The sequence below is a fragment of the Electrophorus electricus genome, chromosome 1, assembly GCF_041902795.1.
Source record: "Electrophorus electricus isolate QZ-2024a chromosome 1, ASM4190279v1, whole genome shotgun sequence".
NCBI lineage: Eukaryota > Metazoa > Chordata > Actinopteri > Gymnotiformes > Gymnotidae > Electrophorus > Electrophorus electricus.
The window spans coordinates 9,004,097-9,031,537 of record NC_137497.1 but is presented as its reverse complement, the minus strand read 5'-3'; the positions used below and the strand labels follow the sequence as shown (position 1 = coordinate 9,031,537).

Below are 27,441 nucleotides of genomic sequence, written 5' to 3'. Positions count from 1 at the left end.
TGTTTATTCCTCCATAATCACTACTCTGCATGTCTTCCAACAATATTTTCTTTTTGTATATTAGTGTATTTGTATTTGTGAAACATTGAATGAGATCTACGTTGTTCTGTTTCCTGTTATGGTGTTAGGGGTGGGATATTTTGATATTTGGACTCTGATTATGGTAACTGCCATTCACTGACTTATGAACCAACCATCCATTATTTGTTCACCTGTCTTAGGTTGCTAATGAATGTTATTTGTCATGTCTTTGTCCATTTTGTCTTTGATGAAGACACAGTAGTGTTGAAATGTTGCTGTGTTTGTAAAATTAAAAGGCTGAAAATGTACCAGTGTGTTCCAGACCTTTCATGCTCTTCTTTAAATTTTTATTAGCAGTTCAGTTCTTTTAATTCATCATCCTCTGACTGAACTACATTATTTACTGTATTTACTCTTTTACAGACTATCTGGCTGTGGTCTCACTGAAGAGTCTTGCAAATCTCTCACATCAGTTCTACAAACAGAAAACTCACTGAGAGAGCTGGAGATGAATAATAATGACCTGCAGAATTCAGGAGTGGAGCAGCTCTGTGCTGGACTGAAGAGTTCACACTGTAAACTGGAGTTTCTCAGGTGAGTTTCTGTGACTATTCTTGAATGTAAATAAAGAGCCAATTTAAAAAGGTCAGTGTCAACTCCCTTATAGTGCAGTATTAAACAAACATTGCCAGACAAGGCAATGCAAGGAAATTTACACTTTTATATTATATTATAAAGTTCTCTTCTCTAAATATTTCTAAATAGAGTTTTCTGTTGAAACCTCAGTACATTTCATTGCATGACCACACTGTGGAGACAAAGAGTTACATTTGTGATGCATGAACAGATATTCAAGTCTAGAAGAGAAATATAACATTGTAAAGAGAAGACACAGATGAGTCCTTGTCCACGTGTACAGGTGTATTTATTACAATGCTGCTTCCACTAGGCGCTTTGGCATTTTGTCCACAAGCTGCATTTTTGATATATATTCAGAAACTCCAACAGCTGTGTTGTAAAATGAAGCGTTCTAATGTAAGATTTTCAGCTGAAACTGAGTGATTTTATCTAGTTTATGTATGGAAACACTGTAAACATCAGTCATTCTAATCTCTCTGCAAATAAAAGCCCTTAAAGTCTTAATGAAAACATTTAAAGCTGAACCATTGAGGTTGTGGGCACATTGCAGGACACTTTTACAATCACATGATTCCCTTGTGTTTTTGGGTGGGAGACCCTGTTCTCATTATGATTTACAATGTGTGTTCAACACATGTTGAGATGAGCTGAACTGACAGCCATGCTGGAGGAAAGAACGCAACAAGTTAATATTCATTCAATAGACCTAAAAGGTTTATTGGTTATTACTTAAGATAAACCTGTGATCTCTCTCCACAGGTGTTTTTATGAAACATGTAGCTGGCTAATATTAGTAACCTTAAGCTTGCCAAGTTACAGTATAATGTTGGTTACTACACCTAGATACCTCACGCTAACGTCATATTAGCTTGACTTAGGAGTGAATGTTGGCTGCTAATTTTTTCATCAAGCCAGAGACATCAAACAAAAATAGAACAGTGATGGTAGAAGACGTGGAGTCAGCAGAGAGAGAAACTGAGCAGACAGCTGACAGTAAACTCAGGACATCTGAACACAGTAGTGAGGAACAATGTTCAGCACTGGACGAATAAACCTGTGGACTTAATTACAAGAGAGAAAGAAAGACACACAAGACTCAGTAATCAGGAGATTAGGAGGAGATAAGGAGTGAAGTGTGTGTGTGTGTGTGTGTGTGTGTGTGTGTGTGTGTGTGTGTGTGTGTGTGTGTGTGTGTGTCACACTGGGTGCCTGATGTACTGTAACAAAGCTAATGAGGCTAATGTTAGCTTCCTTAAATCTAAGGAACTGGCTAGAATATAAAATACTCCTGCTTGTTCGTTTACAGTTAGTATAGAGAGACAGAAAACAACCAGGATGAAGAGAAAGAGTAATGCTATTGCCATGGCAACCTTCTTTAGTAAGAAGACAGCAGGAGAGAGAAAAGACAGAAGAACTTGATGGTGAAAGTGTCCAGGAGGAGGACATGGAAGAGAGTGAACACAGCAGACAGAGACAGAGGAGCCAGCTGTGTCCACTCTCACTGTAGCCCCACAGCTCTGCTGTAGTGTCAGCTGTGTCCACACTCACTGTAGCCCCACAGCTCTGCTGTAGTGTCAGCTGTGTCCACTCTCACTGTAGCGCCACAGGTCTGCTGACTTGTTTAGTTGGGGTTTTTTTTTGTGTTAATGTAAATGGTTGATTTTAGTGAATAAATTAGTTGTGTGAAGTAGAGATATTGTGTGTGTATGTGTATGTGTGTGTATGTGGTGCATAGCATGTGTGCTGTTTTGTAATTACATCAGAACTTTAGATCAGACATTTCTGCACCCATAATTCATCATGTGATACTACATAATTCAGATACACTAGGAATTATAATCACATGTAGAATTATAACCAAATGTAGCAATATAACTACATGTAGAAATATAACCACACATAGAATTATAACCACAAGTAGAATTTTTGGAATCTTGAAATACAACCTTTTTCGAGGGGATGAATCAAAGAACTGAAGATACTTGTAAGTGATATAAAATATTAAGTGCTGGACAGAAATGAAACCTTTCTCAGGTAATAATATTCATGTTTATGTAACCCACACCCTTGATTTATTGGTGAAGATTTATTCAAATTGTAATCTTATGGGTTAATTAATGATTCCCTGCCTGACCTCATGTGAATGTCATAATCTGATAAGGAATTAAACAGTATGTAATTTATTATACACTATAATAGTGGTTTTACCACTGTATTAACTTGTGTACCCTGAAATTCCTCTGTGCTCTAAGACCATTTTAGTGTGTCACCACAACAGAGAGACAGACAGATATATTATTTGTGTGTGTGAAAGAGACAGAACTATTATCTGTGTGTATGTGTGTGTGTGTGTGTGTGTGTGTGTGTGTGTGTGTGTGTGTGTGTGTGTGAGAGAGAGAGAGAGAGAGAGAGAGAGAGAGAGAGAGAGAGAGAAACAGACAGACAGACAGACAGATCTGTTATTTGTGTATGTGAGAGAGACAGAACTGACTGATTGATGGGGTCTGCCTCACACACACCTGACTGACTGATGGGGTCTGCCTCACACACACCTGACTGACGGATGGGGTCTGCCTTACACACACCTGACTGACTGATGGGGTCTGCCTCACACACACCTGACTGATGGGGTCCCTGACTCAGCTATTAAGCCTCCAGGATTCTCGGTGCATCACACAGACAGAACTCGGGACCTCACTGGGAAAAGCAAAGGCAGAGGAGAATGTTTCATGATCAGTGACTCATAGTGTGAGCACAGGAATGTAAACACTAGTAAAAGATTCTGCTCTCTGCATTCTGTCCATTCCTTCATAATCACTACTGCAGTGTTCATCCCACCATCATTAGTACTGCAGTGTTCATACACTAATATTCACTACTGCAATGTTCATTCCTCCATAATCAATACTGCAGTGTTCATTATTCCATAGTCACTACTGCAGTGTTTATTTTTCCATAATAAATACTACAGTGATTATTCCACCATAGTTAATACTGTGGTGTTTATTCCTCCATAATCACTACTGCAATGTTCATTCCTCCAATAATCACCATTGCAGTGCTTATTCCTCCATAATAAATACTACAGTGATTTATTCCTCTAAAATCACTACTGCGGTGTTCATGCCAACATAATCAATACTGCAGTGTTCATTATTCCATAATCACTACTGCAGTGTTTATTTCTCCATAATCACTACTCTGCGTGTCTTCCAACAATATTTTCTGTTTGTGTATTAGTGTGTTTGTATTTGTGAAACATTGAATGAGATCTATGTTGTTCTGTTTCCTGTTATGGTGTTAGGGGTGGGATATTTTGATATTTGGACTCTGATTATGGTAACTGCCATTCACTGACTTATGAACCAACCATCCATTATTTGGTCACCTGTCTTAGGTTGCTAATGAATGTTATTTGTCATGTCTTTGTCCATTTTGTCTTTGATGAAGACATGGTAGTGTTGAAATGTTGCTGTGTTTGTAAAATTAAAAGGCTGAAAATGTATCAGTGTGTTCCAGACCTTTCAAGCTCTTCTTTACATTTTTGTTAGCAGTTCAGATCTTTTAATTCATCATCCTCTGACTGAACTACATTATTTACTGTATTTACTCTTTTACAGACTATCTGGCTGTGGTCTCACGGAAGAGTCTTGCAAATCTCTCACATCAGTTCTACAAACAGAAAACTCACTGAGAGAGCTGGAGATGAATAATAATGACCTGCAGAATTCAGGAGTGGAGCAGCTCTGTGCTGGACTGAAGAGTTCACACTGTAAACTGGAGATTCTCAGGTGAGTTTCTGTGACTATTCTTGAATGTAAATAAAGAGCCAATTTAAAAAGGTCAGTGTCAACTCCCTTATAGTGCAGTATTAAACAAACATTGCCAGACAAGGCAATGCAAGGAAATTTACACTTTTATATTATATTATAAAGTTCTCTTCTCTAAATATTTCTAAATAGAGTTTTCTGTTGAAACCTCAGTACATTTCATTGCATGACCACACTGTGGAGACAAAGAGTTACATTTGTGATGCATGAACAGATATTCAAGTCTAGAAGAGAAATATAACATTGTAAAGAGAAGACACAGATGAGTCCTTGTCCACGTGTACAGGTGTATTTATTACAATGCTGCTTCCACTAGGCGCTTTGGCATTTTGTCCACAAGCTGCATTTTTGATATATATTCAGAAACTCCAACAGCTGTGTTGTAAAATGAAGCGTTCTAATGTAAGATTTTCAGCTGAAACTGAGTGATTTTATCTAGTTTATGTATGGAAACACTGTAAACATCAGTCATTCTAATCTCTCTGCAAATAAAAGCCCTTAAAGTCTTAATGAAAACATTTAAAGCTGAACCATTGAGGTTGTGGGCACATTGCAGAACACTTTTACAATCACATGATTCCCTTGTGTTTTTGGGTGGGAGACCCTGTTCTCATTATGATTTACAATGTGTGTTCAACACATGTTGAGATGAGCTGAACTGACAGCCATGCTGGAGGAAAGAACGCAACAAGTTAATATTCATTCAATAGACCTAAAAGGTTTATTGGTTATTACTTAAGATAAACCTGTGATCTCTCTCCACAGGTGTTTTTATGAAACATGTAGCTGGCTAATATTAGTAACCTTAAGCTTGCCAAGTTACAGTATAATGTTGGTTACTACACCTAGATACCTCACGCTAACGTCATATTAGCTTGACTTAGGAGTGAATGTTGGCTGCTAATTTTTTCATCAAGCCAGAGACATCAAACAAAAATAGAACAGTGATGGTAGAAGACGTGGAGTCAGCAGAGAGAGAAACTGAGCAGACAGCTGACAGTAAACTCAGGACATCTGAACACAGTAGTGAGGAACAATGTTCAGCACTGGACGAATAAACCTGTGGACTTAATTACAAGAGAGAAAGAAAGACACACAAGACTCAGTAATCAGGAGATTAGGAGGAGATAAGGAGTGAAGTGTGTGTGTGTGTGTGTGTGTGTGTGTGTGTGTGTGTGTGTGTGTGTGTGTGTGTGTGTGTGTGTGTGTGTGTGTGTGTGTGTGTGTGTGTGTGTCACACTGGGTGCCTGATGTACTGTAACAAAGCTAATGAGGCTAATGTTAGCTTCCTTAAATCTAAGGAACTGGCTAGAATATAAAATACTCCTGCTTGTTCGTTTACAGTTAGTATAGAGAGACAGAAAACAACCAGGATGAAGAGAAAGAGTAATGCTATTGCCATGGCAACCTTCTTTAGTAAGAAGACAGCAGGAGAGAGAAAAGACAGAAGAACTTGATGGTGAAAGTGTCCAGGAGGAGGACATGGAAGAGAGTGAACACAGCAGACAGAGACAGAGGAGCCAGCTGTGTCCACTCTCACTGTAGCCCCACAGCTCTGCTGTAGTGTCAGCTGTGTCCACACTCACTGTAGCCCCACAGCTCTGATGTAGTGTCAGCTGTGTCCACTCTCACTGTAGCCCCACAGCTCTGCTGTAGTGTCACCTGTGTCCACTCTCACTGTAGCCCCACAGCTCTGCTGTAGTGTCAGCTGTGTCCACTCTCACTGTAGCCCCACAGCTCTGCTGTAGTGTCAGCTGTGTCCACTCTCACTGTAGCCCCACAGATCTGCTGTAGTGTCAGCTGTGTCCACTCTCACTGTAGCCCCACAGCTCTGCTGTAGTGTCAGCTGTGTCCACACTCACTGTAGCCCCACAGCTCTGCTGTAGTGTCAGCTGTGTCCACTCTCACTGTAGCGCCACAGGTCTGCTGACTTGTTTAGTTGGGTTTTTTTTGTGTTAATGTAAATGGTTGATTTTAGTGAATAAATTAGTTGTGTGAAGTAGAGATATTGTGTGTGTATGTGTGTGTGTGTGTATGTGGTGCATAGCATGTGTGCTGTTTTGTAATTACATCAGAACTTTAGATCAGACATTTCTGCACCCATAATTCATCATTTGATACTACATAATTCAGATACACTAGGAATTATACCTCACACTGTTTAGTTCAGGACCAATATGACTACTGTATATACACAGTAAATCAGACCTCACACTGTTTAGTTCAGGGCCAATATGACTACTGTTTATACACAGTAAACCAGACCTCACACTGTTTAGTTCAGGGCCAATATGACTACTGTTTATACACAGTAAACCAGACCTCACACTGTTTAGTTCAGGGCCAGTATGACTGCTGTTTATACACAGTAAACCAGACCCCATACTGTTTATTTCAGGACCAATATGACTACTGTTTATACAAAGTAAACCAGACCTCACACTGTTTAGTTCAGGACCAATATGACTATTGTATATACACAGTAAACCAGACCTCACACTGTTTAGTTCAGGGCCAATATAACTACTGTTTATACACAGTAAACCAGCCCTCACACTGTTTAATTCAGGGGCAATATGACTACTGTATATACACAGTAAACCAGACCTCACACTGTTTAGTTCAGGGCCAATATAACTACTGTTTATACACAGTAAACCAGACCTCACACTGTTTAGTTCAGGACCAACATGACTACTGTATATACACAGTAAACCAGACCTCACACTGTTTAGTTCAGGACCAATATAACTACTGTTTGAAATCTTATTTATTACACAGATTGACACAAGTATGTTTCATTTACTGTTTATAATGCTTCACCTCAATTGAAACGTGTGTGTGTGTGTGAGGGAGAGACAGAACTATTATTTATTTGTGTGTGTGTGTGTGTGTGTGTGTGTGTGTGTGTGTGTGTGTGTGTGTGTGTGTGTGTGTGTGTGTGTGTGTGTGTGTGTGTGTGTGTGTGTGTGAGAGAGAGGGGGAGAGAGAGAGGGAGAGAGAACTTTTATCTGTGTGTGTGCATGAGAGCGAGATAGAGAGAGAGAAACACAACTATTATCTGTGTGTGTGTGTGTGTGTGTGTGTGTGTGTGTATGAGAGAGAAATAGAGAGAGAGACAGAGAGAGAGACAGATCTATTATTTGTAAGTGTGAGACAGAACTATTATCTGTGAGTTTGTGTGTGTGTGAAATTGAGAGAGAGAGACAGACAGATCTATTTGTGTGTGTTAGAGAGGCAGAACTATTATCTGTGTGTGACCACCACTGATAGAATGTGCTCCTCACAGGACCCTTTCCTGTGCTCCTTGTCTTTCTGCTTCCTCCATACAGGAGAACAAACACTGACCACAGAAAATACTTAAAACCACAAGATGTCTGGAGGGCTCAGAAGTTCAGAAACAATAGTGAAGGTGTTTTGCAGGGAAAAGATCTAAAATACAAATAGTGGGAGAGTCAAGGCACTGTTCTGTTAAAAAATTTTTTTTTTTAAATGTGTAAAACTCTTATTTAATGCATTGTTCATAGCAACACTCTAATATAATGGTTATGCTACAGTTTTAATATGTGTCCAAGCTACATCCCACACAATATAGTAACATGGCCATCTTTAGGGTTCACAAATTATGAAGAAAATCATCAGTATTATCTTACAGTGTTTGATAAATGGTAAAGGAGTGTTGGAGGCGGCCATCTTCAGTTGCTGGTTATTTCAGCTGCAGATGATTAGAGAGAGATACCAACCTTTATACATCTCTGTTATGTGCCAGTGTAGGGGGAGAGACCACAACAGACACTTTATTCTGAGCACAAACCACTATTACTAAAAAGTAATAGAGCTTTACAAACATGCCGTCTGTCTCTATGGGGAGTATAAACCAGAATAAAAGCCAAACCCAATACATGCTCCACCCCAAACCTGTCTTCATTAAACATAAACCAGAAGAGGGAAAAGAAAATACAGTAGTAGATGTAACAAGCTCAAATCCACTCAGTGAATGTACAGTAATCTTCTACACCCACGATATTTTATGTTGATACACACAGCCACACAATAGACTACACTACCCAACACTGGCACAATGACCTGGGGGAGTTGTTCTAGGACAGAGCCAACTCTGGAAACTGAAGGTACAAATCTCTATTAGCATGCCTGAGTTCAGTCTGTCTATTAAATCTTATCAGACTGCAGTTATGGAGTGTTTGTAGTTTCACTGTAACTGTAGTGTGGTAGCAGCAGGGTGTGTTTGGGTGTGTGTAGGGCACCAGAATGGTCAGAAACAGTATAACACCATTATATGTAGTGAAGATAATGTTCCTAATATTTTTCTCAACTAAAACTGGGAGCACACTTAACAGCAGAAAACAGTTTGGTCTAGAAATACAGTAATAACCTTGTGATTGTTGCCCTTGTGTTTTTAGGAAGTCTATGTTGACGTATTAAAAAAATGTCAAAAGGTACAATAAAAACACTCCACAATTTTTTTAAATTGTACCATTTGAAAAAAAAAAATAAAGGTAGTAATAACATGAATATCCAAGAAGCACTTGTATCCAGCAGTAACAGAAATATGAGTGAGAAGGTTCTCATTTTGAGTGACAGTAATTTGATCCAATCACATATGTGGTAGGACGGCCGGGGCGGCAGAATATTGAATGACGTCATTACAGTAGCCAATAGTATCAGAGGAGCTGTTTTAACTCACTGAGGTGAAGAGAACTGTAGTGGATCATGAAAATGACAGAAAATCTCAAACTGGAATTGGAGGATATTTGCTGCTATGGTGATTTCCAAGAGAAAAGGAAAATACCAGAAAGGGACAGACAAAAAGTAAAAGTAGATGGACTAAGACAGACAGACAAAGCCTGTATGAGTTTTTCACTCAATCTCTGATCGTCATTCATGGCTAACAGCTAACTAGGTAATGTTAGCAAAGAAAGTCTAGCTATGTTGATTTGTTTAGTTGTTTACTGTTCAGCACAGATATCTGACCAGCTAACAGTCTCAACAATTTGACCAAACTGTCAATAAGCAAGATTGGACTTCTTGTCTTTGCAACAATCAAGTTACAGTCTTTAGGAGAAATGCGGTTGGATCTTCACGTAGTTGAGAGCAGGAGGGAGGAGGGTGAGGGGGTGACGGGAGATTTGACGGGGATGTGATTTATAACATCTGGTGTTCATGAACTACAGCTGTGTATTAATCAGTCATGTCCCCTACATCAGTTTAAACACATTTAAACCTTGTAGCTAGGTTACAGGTGGTTACTAGGTTACAGGTGGTTACTAGGTTACAGGTGGTTACTAGGTTACAACCGCGATCACGCTATCCGCGCTTTAGCGATTCACGGTCAAGTCGTCCGTGCTTTAAATTATGCGCCTATATGCGCGATTTTACGGTATTTCGCTGTATTTTTAAGAGCTTCGATGGACTTGCACGTTTACTACATTTAAAAGTACAAAATACAGTTTACTTGATTGAACTACTTTAATTGCATAATTAGATTAAACACAATTGGTAATATATTTACACAGCTTAATAAGCATTGTGGAAAATGCTTTTTCTACATAATGTTTCTCAGAAGGTTATTATAGATCTTGACTGCCAGCTGAAACAGGGGTTATCACTAGTGAAATGTGGCAAATGTGCAGGGCAGGGGAACTCCAGGGCTGAAATATTCCACTGCCAATTGAATGGTGGCCCTTGGCCATCACCAGATCATTAATAAATCTATATTGAAGTTTTACATATTTTTATGAATTTTAACAAAATGCAAAAACAGTTCCACTACCACATGTGAGTAGAAGCCCTTGACTATTAGCAGAGTAAGTTTGGACACTCACTGTACAATGTTCATAAATCCATATTAAAGTCAAACTACCTTTAGGCGAAATAATGCACTCATTTTGTATAGACTGAATTTGCAGAGTATCAGCAGAGTAAGTTTGGACAGATTTCACTCTACTATTTTTCATAAACTCCTATTAAAATAATAATACCTTTGGGTGAATTCATGTTTCATTCAGGTTGATTTTGGATATCTATTTCTCAGAAATGTCCTATAAAGCCAAGACAGTTCCATGACCACATAAGAGTACATTTATATTTACTTTTACAGCATTTGGCAGATGCTTTTATCCAGAGTGACTTACATTGTAATATTTAGTGTATCTACTGTAGACTATATTGTATTGTCAGTTGTATCTACTTGCAGTCTAGCTATCTGTAATCTTGAGGACACTTGTGAAAGTCTTGCATCAGCTTTGCAACTTCCAAAAAAAGTATGCATCGCTTAGGATTCTTAGACTTTATCTCTGAGTCACAGGTCCAGAAATGTGACAGTGTTTTTACTCCTGTTATCACAGCCAGATGTAGAATTCTGCCAAGATTTTACTGGCATCATCTCATACAGTCTGACATGTAACAGTCTAATAAGACCACTGAAATCACACAGTGTAAGTCCAGCTTTGGGGTTCTTCTGATGTAGGTTAATAGTGCACTAGAGTTCTGAAGGGCTGAATAAAAATAAGAGCAAAAATAAACACAGACAGCAGCGATCTGGAGAAGAGTGAACAAAACCATCTGCCATGGAGGACGCCGGAGAGAGATGAGAGTGGAGGAACCTCCACTACAGTTACCAGCCTCTCTAGCTGCCCCATGCAGGCTGCTCTGGAAGTGCATCTCACTCTCTGTCTCTCTCTACCTGTTTCCCTCCTTTCTGCAGACTGTCTGGTTGTTTGGTCACAGAGGAAGGCTGTTCTTCTCTGGCTTCAGCTCTGAGGTCAAACCCCTCCCACCTGAAAGAACTGGACCTGACATACAACCACCCAGGAGAGTCAGGAGTGAAGCTGCTCTCTGCTAGACTGGAGGATCCCCACTGCAGACTGGACACTCTCAGGTATGGAACGTTAGTGTGTGCATGCGTATGTGGGTTTGTTTGTGTGTGCTTACGTGTATGTGTGTGGGTGTGTGTGTGTGTGTGCGTATGTGTTTCTGTGTTGGTGTCTGTGTGTGTTTATGAAAGAGTGAGAATGAGAAAATAATGAAAACTGAGTCTTCCATTCCTGAGTAGTGCAGTTCCCATATCATACTGTGGTGGCTGGTGAGTTCACTCTCCATCATTCTCCTGTAGGAACTGCTGAGTTTTAGTTGACATGCTACATTTCCTCAGCCTCCTCAGGAAGTACAGATGCTGTTCTGTCAGGAGTTTATAAACTCTGTTCCATTTTTTGAGGTTAGTTGTAATTCATTTATGAACCACAGGGTGTCAGTAGCAGCGAGTCGGTTTATGTGTGTAGCGATCGTAGAGTGAGAGAATACAACTCCAAGAGTTCTAGTTATTGTAGTTATTATAGTTATTGTAGTTATTATAGCCGTGCTAATGCAGTTGTCTGCGTACATCTCATACCTTTTGAAAACATTGTGGTTGTGTGTAGTTTATTGTATTGTTATTTGTAATCACAGATCATTATTTGGTGGATAATGTTATTCTCTGTGAAGTTTGCTGCATTGTGTTTTGTGTATATCGGTACTTGTTGTGGCTGGCTTGTTGTTGATTTGTCTTTCATGTGATTCAGTTTCACGTTTCCTCCTGTTGTCAATAAAACTGTGAACAAGAGCTGAACATTTTCAGAGTTCTGATGTCAGGAGAGTGTTAACCTGCAGGTCATGCTGGGTATCGTACATAAACAGAGGACACAGCAGATACTGTTGGGATTTCTTTATGATGTGGTGTTTGTTGTAGGTCCAGGTGAGGTCCTCACTGATGTGGGGTGTGTGTTGTAGGTCCAGGTGAGGTCCTCACTGATGTGGGGTGTGTGTGTTGTAGGTCCAGGTGAGGTCCTCACTGATGTGGTGTGTGTGTGTGTTGTAGGTCCAGGTGAGGTCCTCACTGATGTGGGGTGTGTGTTGTAGGTCCAGGTGAGGTCTTCACTGATGTGGGGTGTGTGTGTTGTAGGTCCAGGTGAGGTCCTCACTGATGTGGGGTGTGTGTGTTGTAGGTCCAGGTGAGGTCCTCACTGATGTGGGGTGTGTGTGTTGTAGGACCAGGTGATGTCCTCACTGATGTGGGGTGTGTTGTGGGTCCAGGTGAGGTCCTCACTGATGTGAACTCCAGGAAGGTGAAGGAGTTCACCTCCATCTCTCCTGTCTGTAGTGGGGTGTGCTGCTGCTTCTCCTTCCCCCTTGGGTCAACAATCATCTTCTTGGTCTTGTCTGCATTCAGGGAGAGATTGTTGTCATGACACCATGTCACCATGTCTGTCACCTCCCTCCTGTATGCTGTCTCATCCAGTGATCAGTCAAACCAGTTTGATGATGCTGGTGTTATACTGGGCGGCCACACAGTCCTGGGGGGTCCCAGTGTTTTCAGTCCTTGTGCTGGATGTACATTGCCAGTTCTGACTGACTGATTCTGTCTGTTAGAAAGTTCAGCCCCATTTACAGAAGGAGGGTGTGAGTCCAGTGGTGAGTGTTTCAGTCAGTTTGGTTGGGGTGACTGTGTTGACTGCTGAGCTGTAATCAGTGAACAGCACTGGAACATAACTGTCCATGTCCTCCAGATGTGTGAGAGACGTGTGGATGTCAGTGCTGACAGTGTCCTCGGTGCACTGGTTCTGGTGGGCTGTAAACTGGTGGGGTCCTCTGGACAATAACGGACATTACAGTAGTAAGAATATAGACAATAAGGAGCAGCATAAGTAGTGAGATGGAGAAAAATAAATAAAGAAATATGGAACAATAAGCAATTAATGTCTAGTGTGGTTTTCTAGAAGTCCTTGTCTGGTCCCGACGGTGTGCACATGACCGAAACTCTTCCTGTATGAGATCATCCATGAAGGGCAGCGGGGAAGTAGCTGTGTGGGGTGGAGGTGTGGGGGGCTACAACAGGGGGCATCATGGGGTGGTGGGATTAGCCATGGCAGCTGAGACAGTAACGTCATGACATCAGGGGTAGGTGAACCTCAGCAGACAGAGAGACTAGATTATTAGACATGTCCAGGTAGAGGGTGTGTAAAGTAGGAAACTATGATGTGCAAAGATGGACTTTGGCAGATGTAGCTGTGGCAGCACAACTAAAAGGAACCACAGGCATGATCAACACTCCGCCGCTCTCAGTCAACAAACTAGAGAGACAAAAGAGAGGTGAAGTGACAACATCATCACATCCCAGTTTACCAGAACTCTCAATGCCCAGAACGATGTGTGTGTCTGAAATGGAGAGAGAGAGCGAGAACTATTATCTTTGTGTGTTTGTGTGAGAGAGAGACAGAACTATTATCTGTGTGTGTGTGAGAGAGAGAGAGAGAGAGAGAGAGAATTATTATCTGTGTGAGACAGAGAGACAGAACTATTATCTGTGCGAGAGAGAGAGAGAAAGAGCTACAGAACTATTATCTGTGTGTGTGAGAGAGAGAAAGAGAGAGTACTATTATCTGTGTGTGTGAGAGAGAGAGAGAGAGAGAGAGAGAGACAGTACTATTATCTCTGTGTGTGTGTGTGTGTGTGTGTGTGTGTGTGTGTGTGTGTGTGAGTGTGAGTGTGAGAGAGAGAGAGAGAGAGAGAGAGAGAGAGAGAGAGAGACAGAACTATTTTCCGTGTGAGAGAGAGAGAGACAGAACTATTATTTGTGTGTGTGTGAGAGAGAGACAGAACTATTATCTTTGTGTGAGAGAGAGAGAGAGAGAGACAGAACTATTATCTTTGTGTGTGAGAGAGAGAGAGATAGAGAGAGACAGAACTATTATCCGTGTGAGAGAGAGAGAGAGACAGAACTATTATCTGTGTGTGTGTGTGAGAGAGAGAGACAGAACTATTATCTGTCTGTGAGAGAGAGACAGAACTATTATCTGAAAGAGAGAGTGACAACTATTATCTGTGTGTGTGTGTGAGAGAGAGAGAAAGCGAGAGAGAGACAGAACTATTATCTCTGTGAGAGAGAGAGAGAGAGACAGAACTATTATCTGTGACAGAGAGAGAGAGAGAGAGAGAGAGAGTGCGACAGAACTATTATCTGTGTGTGAGAGAGAGAGACAGAACTATTATCTGTCTGTGAGAGAGAGAGAGAGACAGAACTATTATCTGAAAGAGAGAGTGACATAACTATTATCTGTGTGTGTGTGTGAGAGAGAGAGAGAGAAAGCGAGAGAGAGACAGAACTATTATCTGTGTGTGAGAGAGAGAGAGCGAGAGAGACAGAACTATTATCTGTGTGTGAGAGAGAGAGAGACAGAACTATTATCTGTGTGTGAGAGAGAGAGAGACAGAACTATTATCTGTTTGTGAGAGAGAGAGAGAGAGAGAGAGACAGAGAGAACTATTTTCCGTGTGAGAGAGAGACAGAACTTTTATCTCTGTGTGTGAGAGAGAGAGAGAGAACGACAGAACTATTATCCGTGTGAGAGAGAGAGAGAGAACTATTATCTGTGTGTGTGTGAGAGAGAGAGAGAGAAAGCGAGAGAGAGACAGAACTATTATCTCTGAGAGAGAGAGAGAGAGCGAGAGAGACAGAACTATTATCTGTGTGTGAGAGAGAGAGAGAGAGACAGAACTATTATCTGTGTGTGAGAGAGAGAGAGACAGAACTATTATCTGTTTGTGAGAGAGAGAGAGAGAGAGAGACAGAGAGAACTATTTTCCGTGTGAGAGAGAGACAGAACTTTTATCCCTGTGTGTGAGAGAGAGAGAGAGAACGACAGAACTATTATCCGTGTGAGAGAGAGAGAGAGAACTATTATCTGTGTGTGTGTGAGAGAGAGAGAGAGAGAGAGACAGAACTATTATCTGTGTGTGTGAGAGAGAGAGAGAGAGACAGTACTATTATCTGTGTGTGTGTGTGTGTGTGTGTGTGTGTGTGTGTGTGTGTGTGTGTGTGTGTGTGTGTGTGTGAGTGTGTGAGAGAGAGAGAGAGAGAGAGACAGAACTATTTTCCGTGTGAGAGAGAGACAGAACTATTATTTGTGTGTGTGTGAGAGAGAGACAGAACTATTATCTGTGTGAGAGAGAGAGAGAGAGAGAGAGACAGAACTATTATCTTTGTGTGTGAGAGAGAGAGAGAGATAGAGACAGACAGAACTATTATCTGAGACAGAGAAAGAGAGAGAGAGAGAACTATTATCTGTGAGAGAGAGAGAGAACTATTATCTGTGTGTGAGAGAGAGAAATAGAGAGAGACAGAACTATTACCTGTGTGAGAGAGAGAAAGAGAGAGAGACAGACAGAACTATTATCTGAGACAGAGAAAGAGAGAGAGAGAGAACTATTATCTGTGTGAGAGAGAGAGAGAGAGAGAGAGAGACAACTATTATCTGTGCAAGAGAAAGAGCAACAGAACTATTATCTGTGTGTGAGAGAGAGAGAGACAGAACTATTATATTTCTCTGTGTGAGAGAGAGAGAACTAATAACTGTGTGTGTGTGAGAGAGATAGAGGGAAAGACAGAGAGAGACAGAACCATTATCTGTGTGTGTGTGAGAGAAAGAGACAGAACTATTATCTGTGTGTGTGAGAGAGAGAGAGAGAGAGAGAGAGAGAGACAGAACTATTATCTGTGCGAGAGAGAGAAAGAGCGACAACTATTATCTGTGTGTGAGAGAGAGAGAGAGAGAGACACAACTATTATCTGTGTGTGAGACAGAGAGAGAGAGAGAGAGAGAGACAGAACTATTATCTGTGTGAAACAGAGACAGAACTATTACCTGTGTGTGAGAGAGAGAAAATGAGAGAGACCGACAGAACTATTATCTGTGTGTGAGAAAGAGAGACAGAACTCTTATCTGTGTGAGAGAGAGAGAGAGACAGAACTATTATCTGTGTGTGTGAGAAAGAGAGACAGAACTATTATCTGTGTGAGATAGAGAGAGAGACAGAACTGTTGTGTGAGACAGAGAGAGAGAGAGAGAGAGAGACAGAACTCTTATCTGTGTGAGAGAGAGAGAGAGAGAGAGAGAGACAGAACTATTATCTGTGTGTGTGAGAAAGAGAGAGAGAGAGCGACAGAACTATTATCTGTGTGTGTGAGAGAGAGAGAGAGACAGAACTATTATCTGTGTGAGAGAGACAGAACTATTATCTGTGTGTGAGAGAGAGAGAGAGAGAGAGAGAAAGACAGAACTATTATCTGTGTGTGTGTGAGAGAGGGAGAGACAGAACTATTATCTGTGCGAGAGAGAGAAAGAGCGACAACTATTATCTGTGTGTGAGAGAGAGAGAGAGAGACACAACTATTATCTGTGTGTGAGACAGAGAGAGAGAGAGAGAGAGAGAGACAGAACTATTATCTGTGTGAAAGAGAGACAGAACTATTATCTGTGCGAGAGAGAGAAAGAGCGACAACTATTATCTGTGTGTGAGAAAGAGAGACAGAACTATTATCTGTGTGAGATAGAGAGAGAGACAGAACTGTTGTGTGAGACCGAGAGAGAGAGAGACAGAACTCTTATCTGTGTGAGAGAGAGAGAGACAGAACTATCTGTGTGTGAGAGAGAGAGAGAGAGAGAGAGAGAGACAGAACTATTATCTGTGTGAGAGAGAGACAGAACTATTATCTGTGTGTGAGAGAGAGAGACAGAACTGTTGTGTGAGACTGAGAGAGAGAGAGAGAGACAGAACTCTTATCTGTGTGAGAGAGAGAGAGAGAGAGAGGCAGAACTATTATCTGTGTGAGAGAGAGACAGAACTATTATCTGTGTGTGAGAGAGAGAGAGACAGAACTATTATCTGTGTGTGTGTGAGAGAGAGAGAGACAGAACTATTATCTGTGAGAGAAAGACAGAACTATTATCTGTGTGTGAGACAGAGAGAGAGAGAGACAGAGAGAGACAGAACTATTATCTGTGTGAAAGAGAGACAGAACTATTATCTGTGTGAGATAGAGAGAGAGACAGAACTGTTGTGTGAGACCGAGAGAGAGAGAGAGACAGAACTCTTATCTGTGTGAGAGAGAGAGAGAGAGAGACAGAACTATTATCTGTGTGTGTGAAAGAGAGAGAAAGAGAGACAGAACTATTATCTGTGTGAGACAGAACTATTATCTGTGTGTGTGAGAGAGAGAGAGAGAGACAGAACTATTATCTGTGAGAGAGAGAGAGAGAGACAGAACTATTATCTGTGTGAGAGAGAGACAGAACTATTATCTGTGTGTGAGAGAGATAGAGACAGAACTATTATCTGTGTGTGTGAGAGAGAGAGAGACAGAACTATTATCTGTGAGAGAGAGACAGAACTATTATCTGTGTGAGAGAGACAGAACTATTATCTGTGTGAGAGAGAGAGAGACAGAACTATTATCTGTGAGAGAGAGACAGAACTATTTTCTGTGTGTGAGAGAGAGAGACAGAACTATTTTCTGTGTGTGAGAGAGAGAGACAGAACTATTTTCTGTGTGTGAGAGAGAGAGACAGAACTTATCTGTGTGAGAGAGAGAGAGAGAGAGAGAGAGAGAGAGACATAACTATTATCTGTGTGTGTGTGTGAGAAAGAGAAAGAACTATTATCTGTGTGTGTGTGTGTGAGAAAGAGAAAGAACTATTATCTGTGTGTGTGTGTGAGAGAGAGAGAGAACTATTACCTGTGTGTGAGAGAGAGAAAGAGAGAGAGAGAACTATTATCTGTGTGAGAGAGAGACAGAACTATTATCTGTGTGTGAGAGAGAGAGAGAGAGAGAGAGACAACTATTATCTGTGCAAGAGAAAGAGCAACAGAACTATTATCTGTGTGTGAGAGAGAGAAAGAGAGAGAGAGAACTATTATCTGTGTGTGAGAGAGAGAGAGACAGAACTATTATCTGTGTGTGTGTGTGAGAGAGATAGAGGGAAAGACAGAGAGACAGAACTATTATCTGTGTGTGTGTGAGAGAAAGAGACAGAACTATTATCTGTGTGTGTGAGAGAGAGAGAGAGAGAGAGAGAGAGAGAGAGACAGAACTATTATCTATGTGTGTGTGAGAGAGGGAGAGACAGAACTATTATCTGTGCGAGAGAGAGAAAGAGCGACAACTATTATCTGTGTGTGAGAGAGAGAGACACAACTATTATCTGTGTGTGAGACAGAGAGAGAGAGAGAGAGACAGAACTATTATCTGTGTGAAAGAGAGACAGAACTATTACCTGTGTGTGAGAGTGAGAAAATGAGAGAGACCGACAGAACTATTATCTGTGTGTGAGAAAGAGAGACAGAACTATTATCTGTGTGAGATAGAGAGAGAGACAGAACTGTTGTGTGAGACCGAGAGAGAGAGAGAGAGAGAGAGAGAGAGAGACAGAAGTCTTATCTGTGTGTGTGAGAGAGAGAGAAAGAGAGACAGAACTATTATCTGTGTGAGATAGAGAGAGACAGAACTGTTGTGTGAGACCGAGAGAGAGAGAGAGAGAGAGAGACAGAACTATTATCTGTGTGAAAGAGAGACAGAACTATTACCTGTGTGTGAGAGAGAGAAAATGAGAGAGACCGACAGAACTATTATCTGTGTGTGAGAAAGAGAGACAGAACTATTATCTGTGTGAGATAGAGAGAGAGACAGAACTGTTGTGTGAGACCGAGAGAGAGAGAGAGACAGAACTCTTATCTGTGTGTGTGAGAAATAGAGACAGAACTATTATCTGTGTGAGATAGAGAGAGAGAGACAGAACTGTTGTGTGAGACTGAGAGAGAGAGAGAGAGACAGAACTCTTATCTGTGTGAGAGAGAGAGAGAGAGAGAGAGAGACAGAACTATTATCTGTGTGTGTGAGAAAGAGAGAGAGAGAGCGACAGAACTATTATCTGTGTGTGTGAGAGAGAGAGACAGAACTATTATCTGTGTGAGAGAGAGAAAGAGAGAGAGACAGACAGAACTATTATCTGAGACAGAGAAAGAGAGAGAGAGAGAGAACTATTATCTGTGTGAGAGAGAGACAACTATTATCTGTGTGTGAGAGAGAGAGAGAGAGAGAGAGAGAGACAACTATTATCTGTGCAAGAGAAAGAGCAACAGAACTATTATCTGTGTGTGAGAGAGAGAAAGAGAGAGAGAGAACTATTATCTGTGTGTGAGAGAGAGAAAGAGAGAGAGAGAACTATTATCTGTGTGTGAGAGAGAGAGAGACAGAACTATTATATTTCTCTGTGAGAGAGAGAGAGAGAGAGAAATAATAACTGTGTGTGTGAGAGAGAGAGATAGAGGGAAAGACAGAGAGAGACAGAACTATTATCTGTGTGTGTGTGAGAGAAAGAGACAGAACTATTATCTGTGTGTGTGAGAGAGAGAGAGAGAGAGAGAGAGAGACAGAACTATTATCTATGTGTGTGAGAGAGGGAGAGACAGAACTATTATCTGTGCGAGAGAGAGAAAGAGCGACAACTATTATCTGTGTGTGAGAGAGAGAGAGACACAACTATTATCTGTGTGTGAGACAGAGAGAGAGAGAGAGAGAGAGAGAGAGAGAGAGAGACAGAACTATTATCTGTGTGAAAGAGAGACAGAACTATTACCTGTGTGTGAGAGAGAGAAAATGAGAGAGACCGACAGAACTATTATCTGTGTGTGAGAAAGAGAGACAGAACTATTATCTGTGTGAGATAGAGAGAGAGACAGAACTGTTGTGTGAGACCGAGAGAGAGAGAGACAGAACTCTTATCTGTGTGAGAGAGAGAGAGAGAGACAGAACTATTATCTGTGTGTGTGAGAAATAGAGACAGAACTATTATCTGTGTGAGATAGAGAGAGAGAGACAGAACTGTTGTGTGAGACTGAGAGAGAGAGAGAGAGACAGAACTCTTATCTGTGTGAGAGAGAGAGAGAGAGAGAGAGACAGAACTATTATCTGTGTGTGTGAGAAAGAGAGAGAGAGAGCGACAGAACTATTATCTGTGTGTGTGAGAGAGAGAGAGAGAGAGAGACATAACTATTATCTGTGTGTGTGAGAAAGAGACAGAACTATTATCTGTGTGTGAGACAGAGAGAGAGAGAGAGAGAGAGAGAGAGAGAGAGAGAGAGATAACTATTATCTGTGTGAAAGAGAGACAGAACTATTACCTGTGTGTGAGAGAGAGAAAATGAGAGAGACCGACAGAACTATTATCTGTGTGTGTGAGAGAGAGAGAGAAACAGAACTATTATCTTTGTGAGAGAGAGACAGAACTATTATCTGTGTGTGAGAGAGAGAGAGACAGAACTATTATCTGTGTGTGTGTGAGAGAGAGAGACAGAACTGTTGTGTGAGACCGAGAGAGAGAGAGAGACAGAACTCTTATCTGTGTGAGAGAGAGAGAGAGAGAGAGAGAGAGAGGCAGAACTATTATCTGTGTGAGAGAGAGAGACAGAACTATTATCTGTGTGTGTGAGAGAGAGAGAGAGAGACAGAACTATTATCTGTGTGAGAGAGAGACAGAACTATTATCTGTGTGAGAGAGAGACAGAACTATTATCTGTGTGTGTGAGAGAGAGAGAGAGACAGAACTATTATCTGTGTGAGAGAGAGACAGAACTATTATCTGTGTGTGAGAGAGAGAGAGACAGAACTATTATCTGTGTGTGTGTGAGAGAGAGAGACAGAACTATTATCTGTGAGAGAAAGACAGAACTATTATCTGTGTGTGAGACAGAGAGAGAGACAGAGAGAGACAGAACTATTATCTGTGTGAAAGAGAGACAGAACTATTACCTGTGTGTGAGAGAGAGAAAATGAGAGAGACCGACAGAACTATTATCTCTGTGTGTGAGAAAGAGAGACAGAACTATTATCTGTGTGAGATAGAGAGAGAGACAGAACTGTTGTGTGAGACCGAGAGAGAGAGAGAGAGAGACAGAACTATATCTGTGTGTGTGAGAGAGAGAGAGAGAGAGAGAGAGAGAGAGAACTATTTTCTGTGTGTGAGAGAGAGAGACAGAACTATTATCTGTGTGTGAGAGAGAGAGAGAGAGAGAGACATAACTATTATCTGTGTGTGTGAGAAAGAGACAGAACTATTATCTGTGTGTGAGACAGAGAGAGAGAGAGAGAGAGAGAGAGAACTATTATCTGTGTGAAAGAGAGACAGAACTATTACCTGTGCGTGAGAGAGAGAAAATGAGAGAGACCGACAGAACTATTATCTGTGTGTGTGAGAAAGAGAGACAGAACTATTATCTGTGTGAGATAGAGAGAGAGACAGAACTGTTGTGTGAGACCGAGAGAGAGAGAGAGACAGAACTCTTATCTGTGTGAGAGAGAGACAGAACTATTATCTGTGTGAGAGAGAGACAGAACTATTATCTGTGTGTGAGAGAGAGAGACAGAACTATTATCTGTGTGTGAGAGAGAGAGAGAGAGACAGAACTATTATCTGTGAGAGAGAGACAGAACTATTATCTGTGTGAGAGAGAGAGAGAGACAGAACTATTTTCTGTGTGTGAGAGAGAGAGACAGAACTATTTTCTGTGTGTGAGAGAGAGAGACAGAACTTATCTGTGTGAGAGAGAGAGATACATAACTATTATCTGTGTGTGTGTGAGAAAGAGAAAGAACTATTATCTGTGTGTGTGTGAGAGAGAGAGAGAGAGAGAGAACTATTACCTGTGTGTGAGAGAGAGAAAGAGAGAGAGAGACAGAGAGAGAGACAGAACTGTTATATGTGGGAGAGATAGAGAGACAGAACTATTATCTGTGTGTGAGACAGAGAGAGAGAGAGACAGAACTATTATCTGTGTGTGAGAAAGAGAGAGAGAGAACTATTATCTGTGAGAGAGAGAGAGAACTATTATCTGTGTGTGAGAGAGAAATAGAGAGAGACAGAACTATTACCTGTGTGAGAGAGAGAAAGAGAGAGAGAGACAGAACTATTATCTGTGCGAGAGAGAGAAAGAGCGACAACTATTATCTGTGTGTGAGACAGAGAGAGAGGGAGAGAGAGAGAGAGACAGAACTATTATCTGTGTGAGAGAGAGAGAGACAGAACTGTTGTGTGAGACCGAGAGAGAGAGTGAGAGAGAGACAGAACTATTATCTGTGTGTGTGTGAGAGAGAGAGAGAGAGACAGAACTATTATCTGTGTGAGAGCGAGACAGAACTATTATCTGTGTGTGAGAGAGAGAGACAGAGAGAGAGACAGAACTACCATCTGTGTGTGTGAGACACAGAGAGAGAGAGAACTTGTGTGAGATAGAGAGAGAGAGAGAGAGACAGAACTATTATCTGTGTGAGAGAGAGAGAAACAGAACTATTATCTGTGTGTGAGAAAGTGAGAAAGAGAGAGAGACAGAACTATTGTCTGTGTGTGTGTGTGAGAGAGAGAGAGAGAGAGAGAGACAGAACTATTATCTGTGAGAGAGAGAGAACTATTATCTGTGTGTGAGAGAGAGAGAGACAGAACTATTTTCTGTGTGTGTGAGAGAGAGACAGAACTATTATCTGTGTGTGAGAGAGAGAGAGAGAGAGAGACAGAACTATTATCCGTGTGAGAGAGAGAGAGATAGGACTATTATCTTTGTGTGTGAGAGAGAGAGAGAGAGACAGAACTATTGTCTGTGTGAGCCCGAGAGAGAGAGAGAGAGAGAGAGAGAGAGAACTATTATCCGTGTCAGAGAGAGAGAGAGAGACAGAACTATTATCCGTGTGAGAGAGAGAGAGAGACAGAACTATTATCTGTGTGTTTGTGAGAGAGAGAGAGAGAGAGAGAGCGACAGAACTATTATCTGTGTGTGAGAGAGAGAGAGAGACAGAACTATTATCTGTGTGTGTGAGAGAGAGACAGAACTGTTGTGTGAGACCGAGAGAGAGAGTGAGAGAGAGACAGAACTATTATCTGTGTGTGTGTGAGAGAGAGAGAGAGAGACAGAACTATTATCTGTGTGAGAGCGAGACAGAACTATTATCTGTGTGTGAGAGAGAGAGACAGAGAGAGAGACAGAACTACCATCTGTGTGTGTGAGACACAGAGAGAGAGAGAACTTGTGTGAGATAGAGAGAGAGAGAGAGAGACAGAACTATTATCTGTGTGAGAGAGAGAGAAACAGAACTATTATCTGTGTGTGAGAAAGTGAGAAAGAGAGAGAGACAGAACTATTGTCTGTGTGTGTGTGTGAGAGAGAGAGAGAGAGAGAGAGACAGAACTATTATCTGTGAGAGAGAGAGAACTATTATCTGTGTGTGAGAGAGAGAGAGACAGAACTATTTTCTGTGTGTGTGAGAGAGAGACAGAACTATTATCTGTGTGTGAGAGAGAGAGAGAGAGAGAGACAGAACTATTATCCGTGTGAGAGAGAGAGAGATAGGACTATTATCTTTGTGTGTGAGAGAGAGAGAGAGAGACAGAACTATTGTCTGTGTGAGCCCGAGAGAGAGAGAGAGAGAGAGAGAGAGAGAACTATTATCCGTGTCAGAGAGAGAGAGAGAGACAGAACTATTATCCGTGTGAGAGAGAGAGAGAGACAGAACTATTATCTGTGTGTTTGTGAGAGAGAGAGAGAGAGAGAGAGCGACAGAACTATTATCTGTGTGTGAGAGAGAGAGAGAGACAGAACTATTATCTGTGTGTGTGAGAGAGAGAGAACTATTATCCGTGTGTGAGAGAGAGAGAGAGAGAACTATTATCTGTGTGTGTGAGAGAGAGAGAGAGAGAGAGAGAGACAGAACTATTATCTGTGTGTGTGTGTGTGTGTGTGTGTGTGTGAGAGAGGGAGAGAGAGAGAGACACAACTATTATCTGTGTGTGAGACAGAGAGAGAGAGAGAGAGAGAGAGACAGAACTATTACCTGTGTGTGAGAGAGAGAAAATGAGAGAGACCGACAGAACTGTTATGTGTGAGATAGAGAGACATAACTATTATCTGTGTGAGACCGAGAGAGAGAGAGAGAGAGAGAGAGAGAGAGAGAGAGAGAGAGAGAGAGACAGAACTATTATCTGTGTGTGTGTGTGTGTGTGTTTCTTTAGGGTGGAGCGCGCAGGGGAGATGAGAATCAAACCAGGACTAAGAAAATGTAAGAAGTAAATGTACACACACACACACACACACACACACACACACACACACACACACACACACACACACACACACACACACACACACACACACACACACACACACACACACACACACACACACACACACACACACACACACACACACACACACACACACTATTTGTGATCTCTCCTCTAATGTCTCTTCTTGTGTGCAGATGTGTGTGATCTCACACTGGACCCAAACACAGCACACACACATCTCTCTCTGTCTGAGGGGAACAGAAAGGTGACGCGTGTGGAGCAGCAGCAGTCGTATCCTGATCATCCAGAGAGATTTGAATACTGGGAGCAGGTTGTGTGTAGAGAGAGTCTGACTGGATGCTGTTACTGGGAGGTTGAGTGGAGTGGGGGATGGGCTGAAATATCAGTGACATATAAAGGAATCAGCAGGAAAGAAGGCAGTTATGACTGTAGGTTTGGATGTAATATAAAGTCTTGGAGGCTGAGCTGCTCTGATAACAGATGCACTGTCTGGCACAATAATAAGGGAACTGCCATCTCTGCCCCCTCCAGCTCCAACAGAGTAGGAGTGTATCTGGACTGGCCCGCCGGCACTCTGTCCTTCTACAGCGTCTCCTCTCACACACACACACTCACACACTTACACACACTCCACTCCACATTCACTGAGCCCCTCTATGCAGGGTTTGGGCTTTGGGATTCTGACTCCTCAGTGTGTGTGTGTGAGCTAGAATAGCCTCCTGTGTCCTGGAGGAACACCTGAGTCTGCAGGGAAACACACACCTCTACACACACAACTGGTGAACATCATACACACATGCCTGCTGAGTATTAAACACACACACACACACACACACACACACACACACACACACACACACACACACACACACACACACACACACAACACCCTTGTGTGCGTCTCTCTCTCTCACACAGACACACACACAAAATACCACAAAATACACCTGTATCTTTCTCACACACATACACACCTCTCTCTCATACACACTCTTACACACACTACACTTCCTTCTCACACATACACGCTACACACCTCTCTGTCATACACTCTATACCTCTCACTCTTTCACACACACCACTCACTCACAAACACACAGTACATCTCTCCGTAACACACACATAATACACTTCTTTCACACAAACGCATACACAATCCACCTCTCTCTCTCTCACACGCACACACACATACTTTGTCTTTCACACACAAACATGCACTCTACACGTCTCTCACATACACACACACACAGCCTCTCACACACACACATAATATACCTGTCTCTCTCTCTCTCTCTCTCTCTCACACACACACACACACACCTCTCTCACACACAAACAGTACAAATCTCTGTGACACACACACACACACACACACACACACACACACACAAAAAACACCTCTCTCGCTCACACACACACACACAATACTACAAAATACACCTGTATCTTTCTCTTACAAACATACACACACACCTCTCTCACACACACTCTTACACACACTACACTTCTTTCTCACACATACACGCTACACAGCTTTCTCTGTCTCTTACACACACTACACCTGTCTGTCATACACACACACGAACACACCTCTCTCACACACACAGTACATCTCTGTGACACACACACACACACGCACACACACACTACAAGTCTCTTACACAAACGTATGCACACACACACACACACACACACACACACACACACACACACACACAAGTGTCTTACACAAACGTATGCACACACACACACACACACACACAAAAAACACCTCTCTCTCTCTCTCACACACACACACACAAAATACACCTGTATCTTTCTCTCATACGCATACACACTTCTCACACATACACGCTACACATCTCTCTCTGTCATTCACTCTATACCTCTCACTCTTTCACACACACACGTACACACACACACACACAAACACAAACACACACACACACAACCACTCACACAGACACTCTAAACCTCTCCCTCTCTCTCTCACACACACACAATAAATGATGCTCAAATAATAGACTGAGCTGCAGTTGATTTCTGTACATATGACATAAATACTGTTCTACAAGTTACACATGCTGTGGAATCATAACCTCACTGTGTTAAACTCTGTACAAATCTACACATTAAAGGTGGAAATCTTTGGAAACTGAAAGGTTTTTCATTCTGTTTTCTGAGTGTTGGAGTGACACACATACAAATGTTGTACACAGTATGAGTGAAATGTATTATAGAAATGTATTGTAAATATTTGAGATGAAATATTATTCTTATAATATGTTACTAGAGTTTAAGTATAATGTTTATCTAGCCAGAATATTTGTATATTTGATTGAAGTAGGTAAAACAAAAGTAGATTAAGAGAAAAATAACTTACCTGTGATTATTTTTGTGGAGAGACTTCCATGTTGTTTTGGAGGGAAAAGAAACCATAGTGTGTTAAAGGGGACTTTTATGGAAAATATGCCTGCCCAAAGACAGGAAGTGACATCACCTCATTTGCTGTTTTTCCATATTTAGGTTTTTAAGGGAAAATTCAAGAGTGATGTTTTGAAGTTGATTGATATTGGAGAATTTATGATTGCTGGACTTTTATCCTTGTAAATGCTAAACTTTCCTTTTTTGAACAATTTTGTATGTTTTTGATGGGATGTGGTTTTTCTTTTGCACTGGAGCACTGGGAGCCAATAAAAACCTTTTCTTTTGTATCCACTTGGAGTGCTTAATGTTACCGCCAGATATTACTGCATTACAGTAGTCCAATCTTGATGTAATAAATGCATGGACCATCTTTTCTGCATCATGTGAGGAGAGTGTTTTGATTTAAATTGTGCATGTGCTCATTATACCAAGGTACTAATTTTTTGTCCCTAATGATTGTATTCTTAAGTGGAGCAACATCATTAAAGGTGCACAGGAACACCACAAACAAAGCACACGGGGCAGAGCTGGGCAGAGATCTATTAATAATAAAGACAGAAACA

The 27,441-nt window shown here is 41.4% G+C and overlaps 1 protein-coding gene across 5 annotated transcripts in view; it reads left to right on the top strand.

Annotated features, from left to right (window-relative positions):
• Window positions 1–27,165, top strand: part of LOC113569406 (NACHT, LRR and PYD domains-containing protein 3-like) — a 429,360-nt gene extending 402,195 nt beyond the window's left edge. For 4 of the 5 annotated variants that reach the window (XM_081711252.1, XM_081711249.1, XM_081711237.1 and 1 more), the window contains 5 exons: window positions 445–615; window positions 4,281–4,451; window positions 11,215–11,388; window positions 24,377–24,423; window positions 24,625–27,165. In XM_081711252.1, the coding sequence (XP_081567378.1) occupies window positions 445–615; window positions 4,281–4,451; window positions 11,215–11,388; window positions 24,377–24,423; window positions 24,625–25,166 (1,105 nt within the window). In that variant the 3' untranslated portion in view covers window positions 25,167–27,165. The remainder of the gene's footprint in view (window positions 1–444; window positions 616–4,280; window positions 4,452–11,214; window positions 11,389–24,376; window positions 24,424–24,624) is intronic. The other variant, XM_081711239.1, reaches the window with a different exon arrangement.
• Window positions 27,166–27,441: the final 276 nt, after the last annotated feature.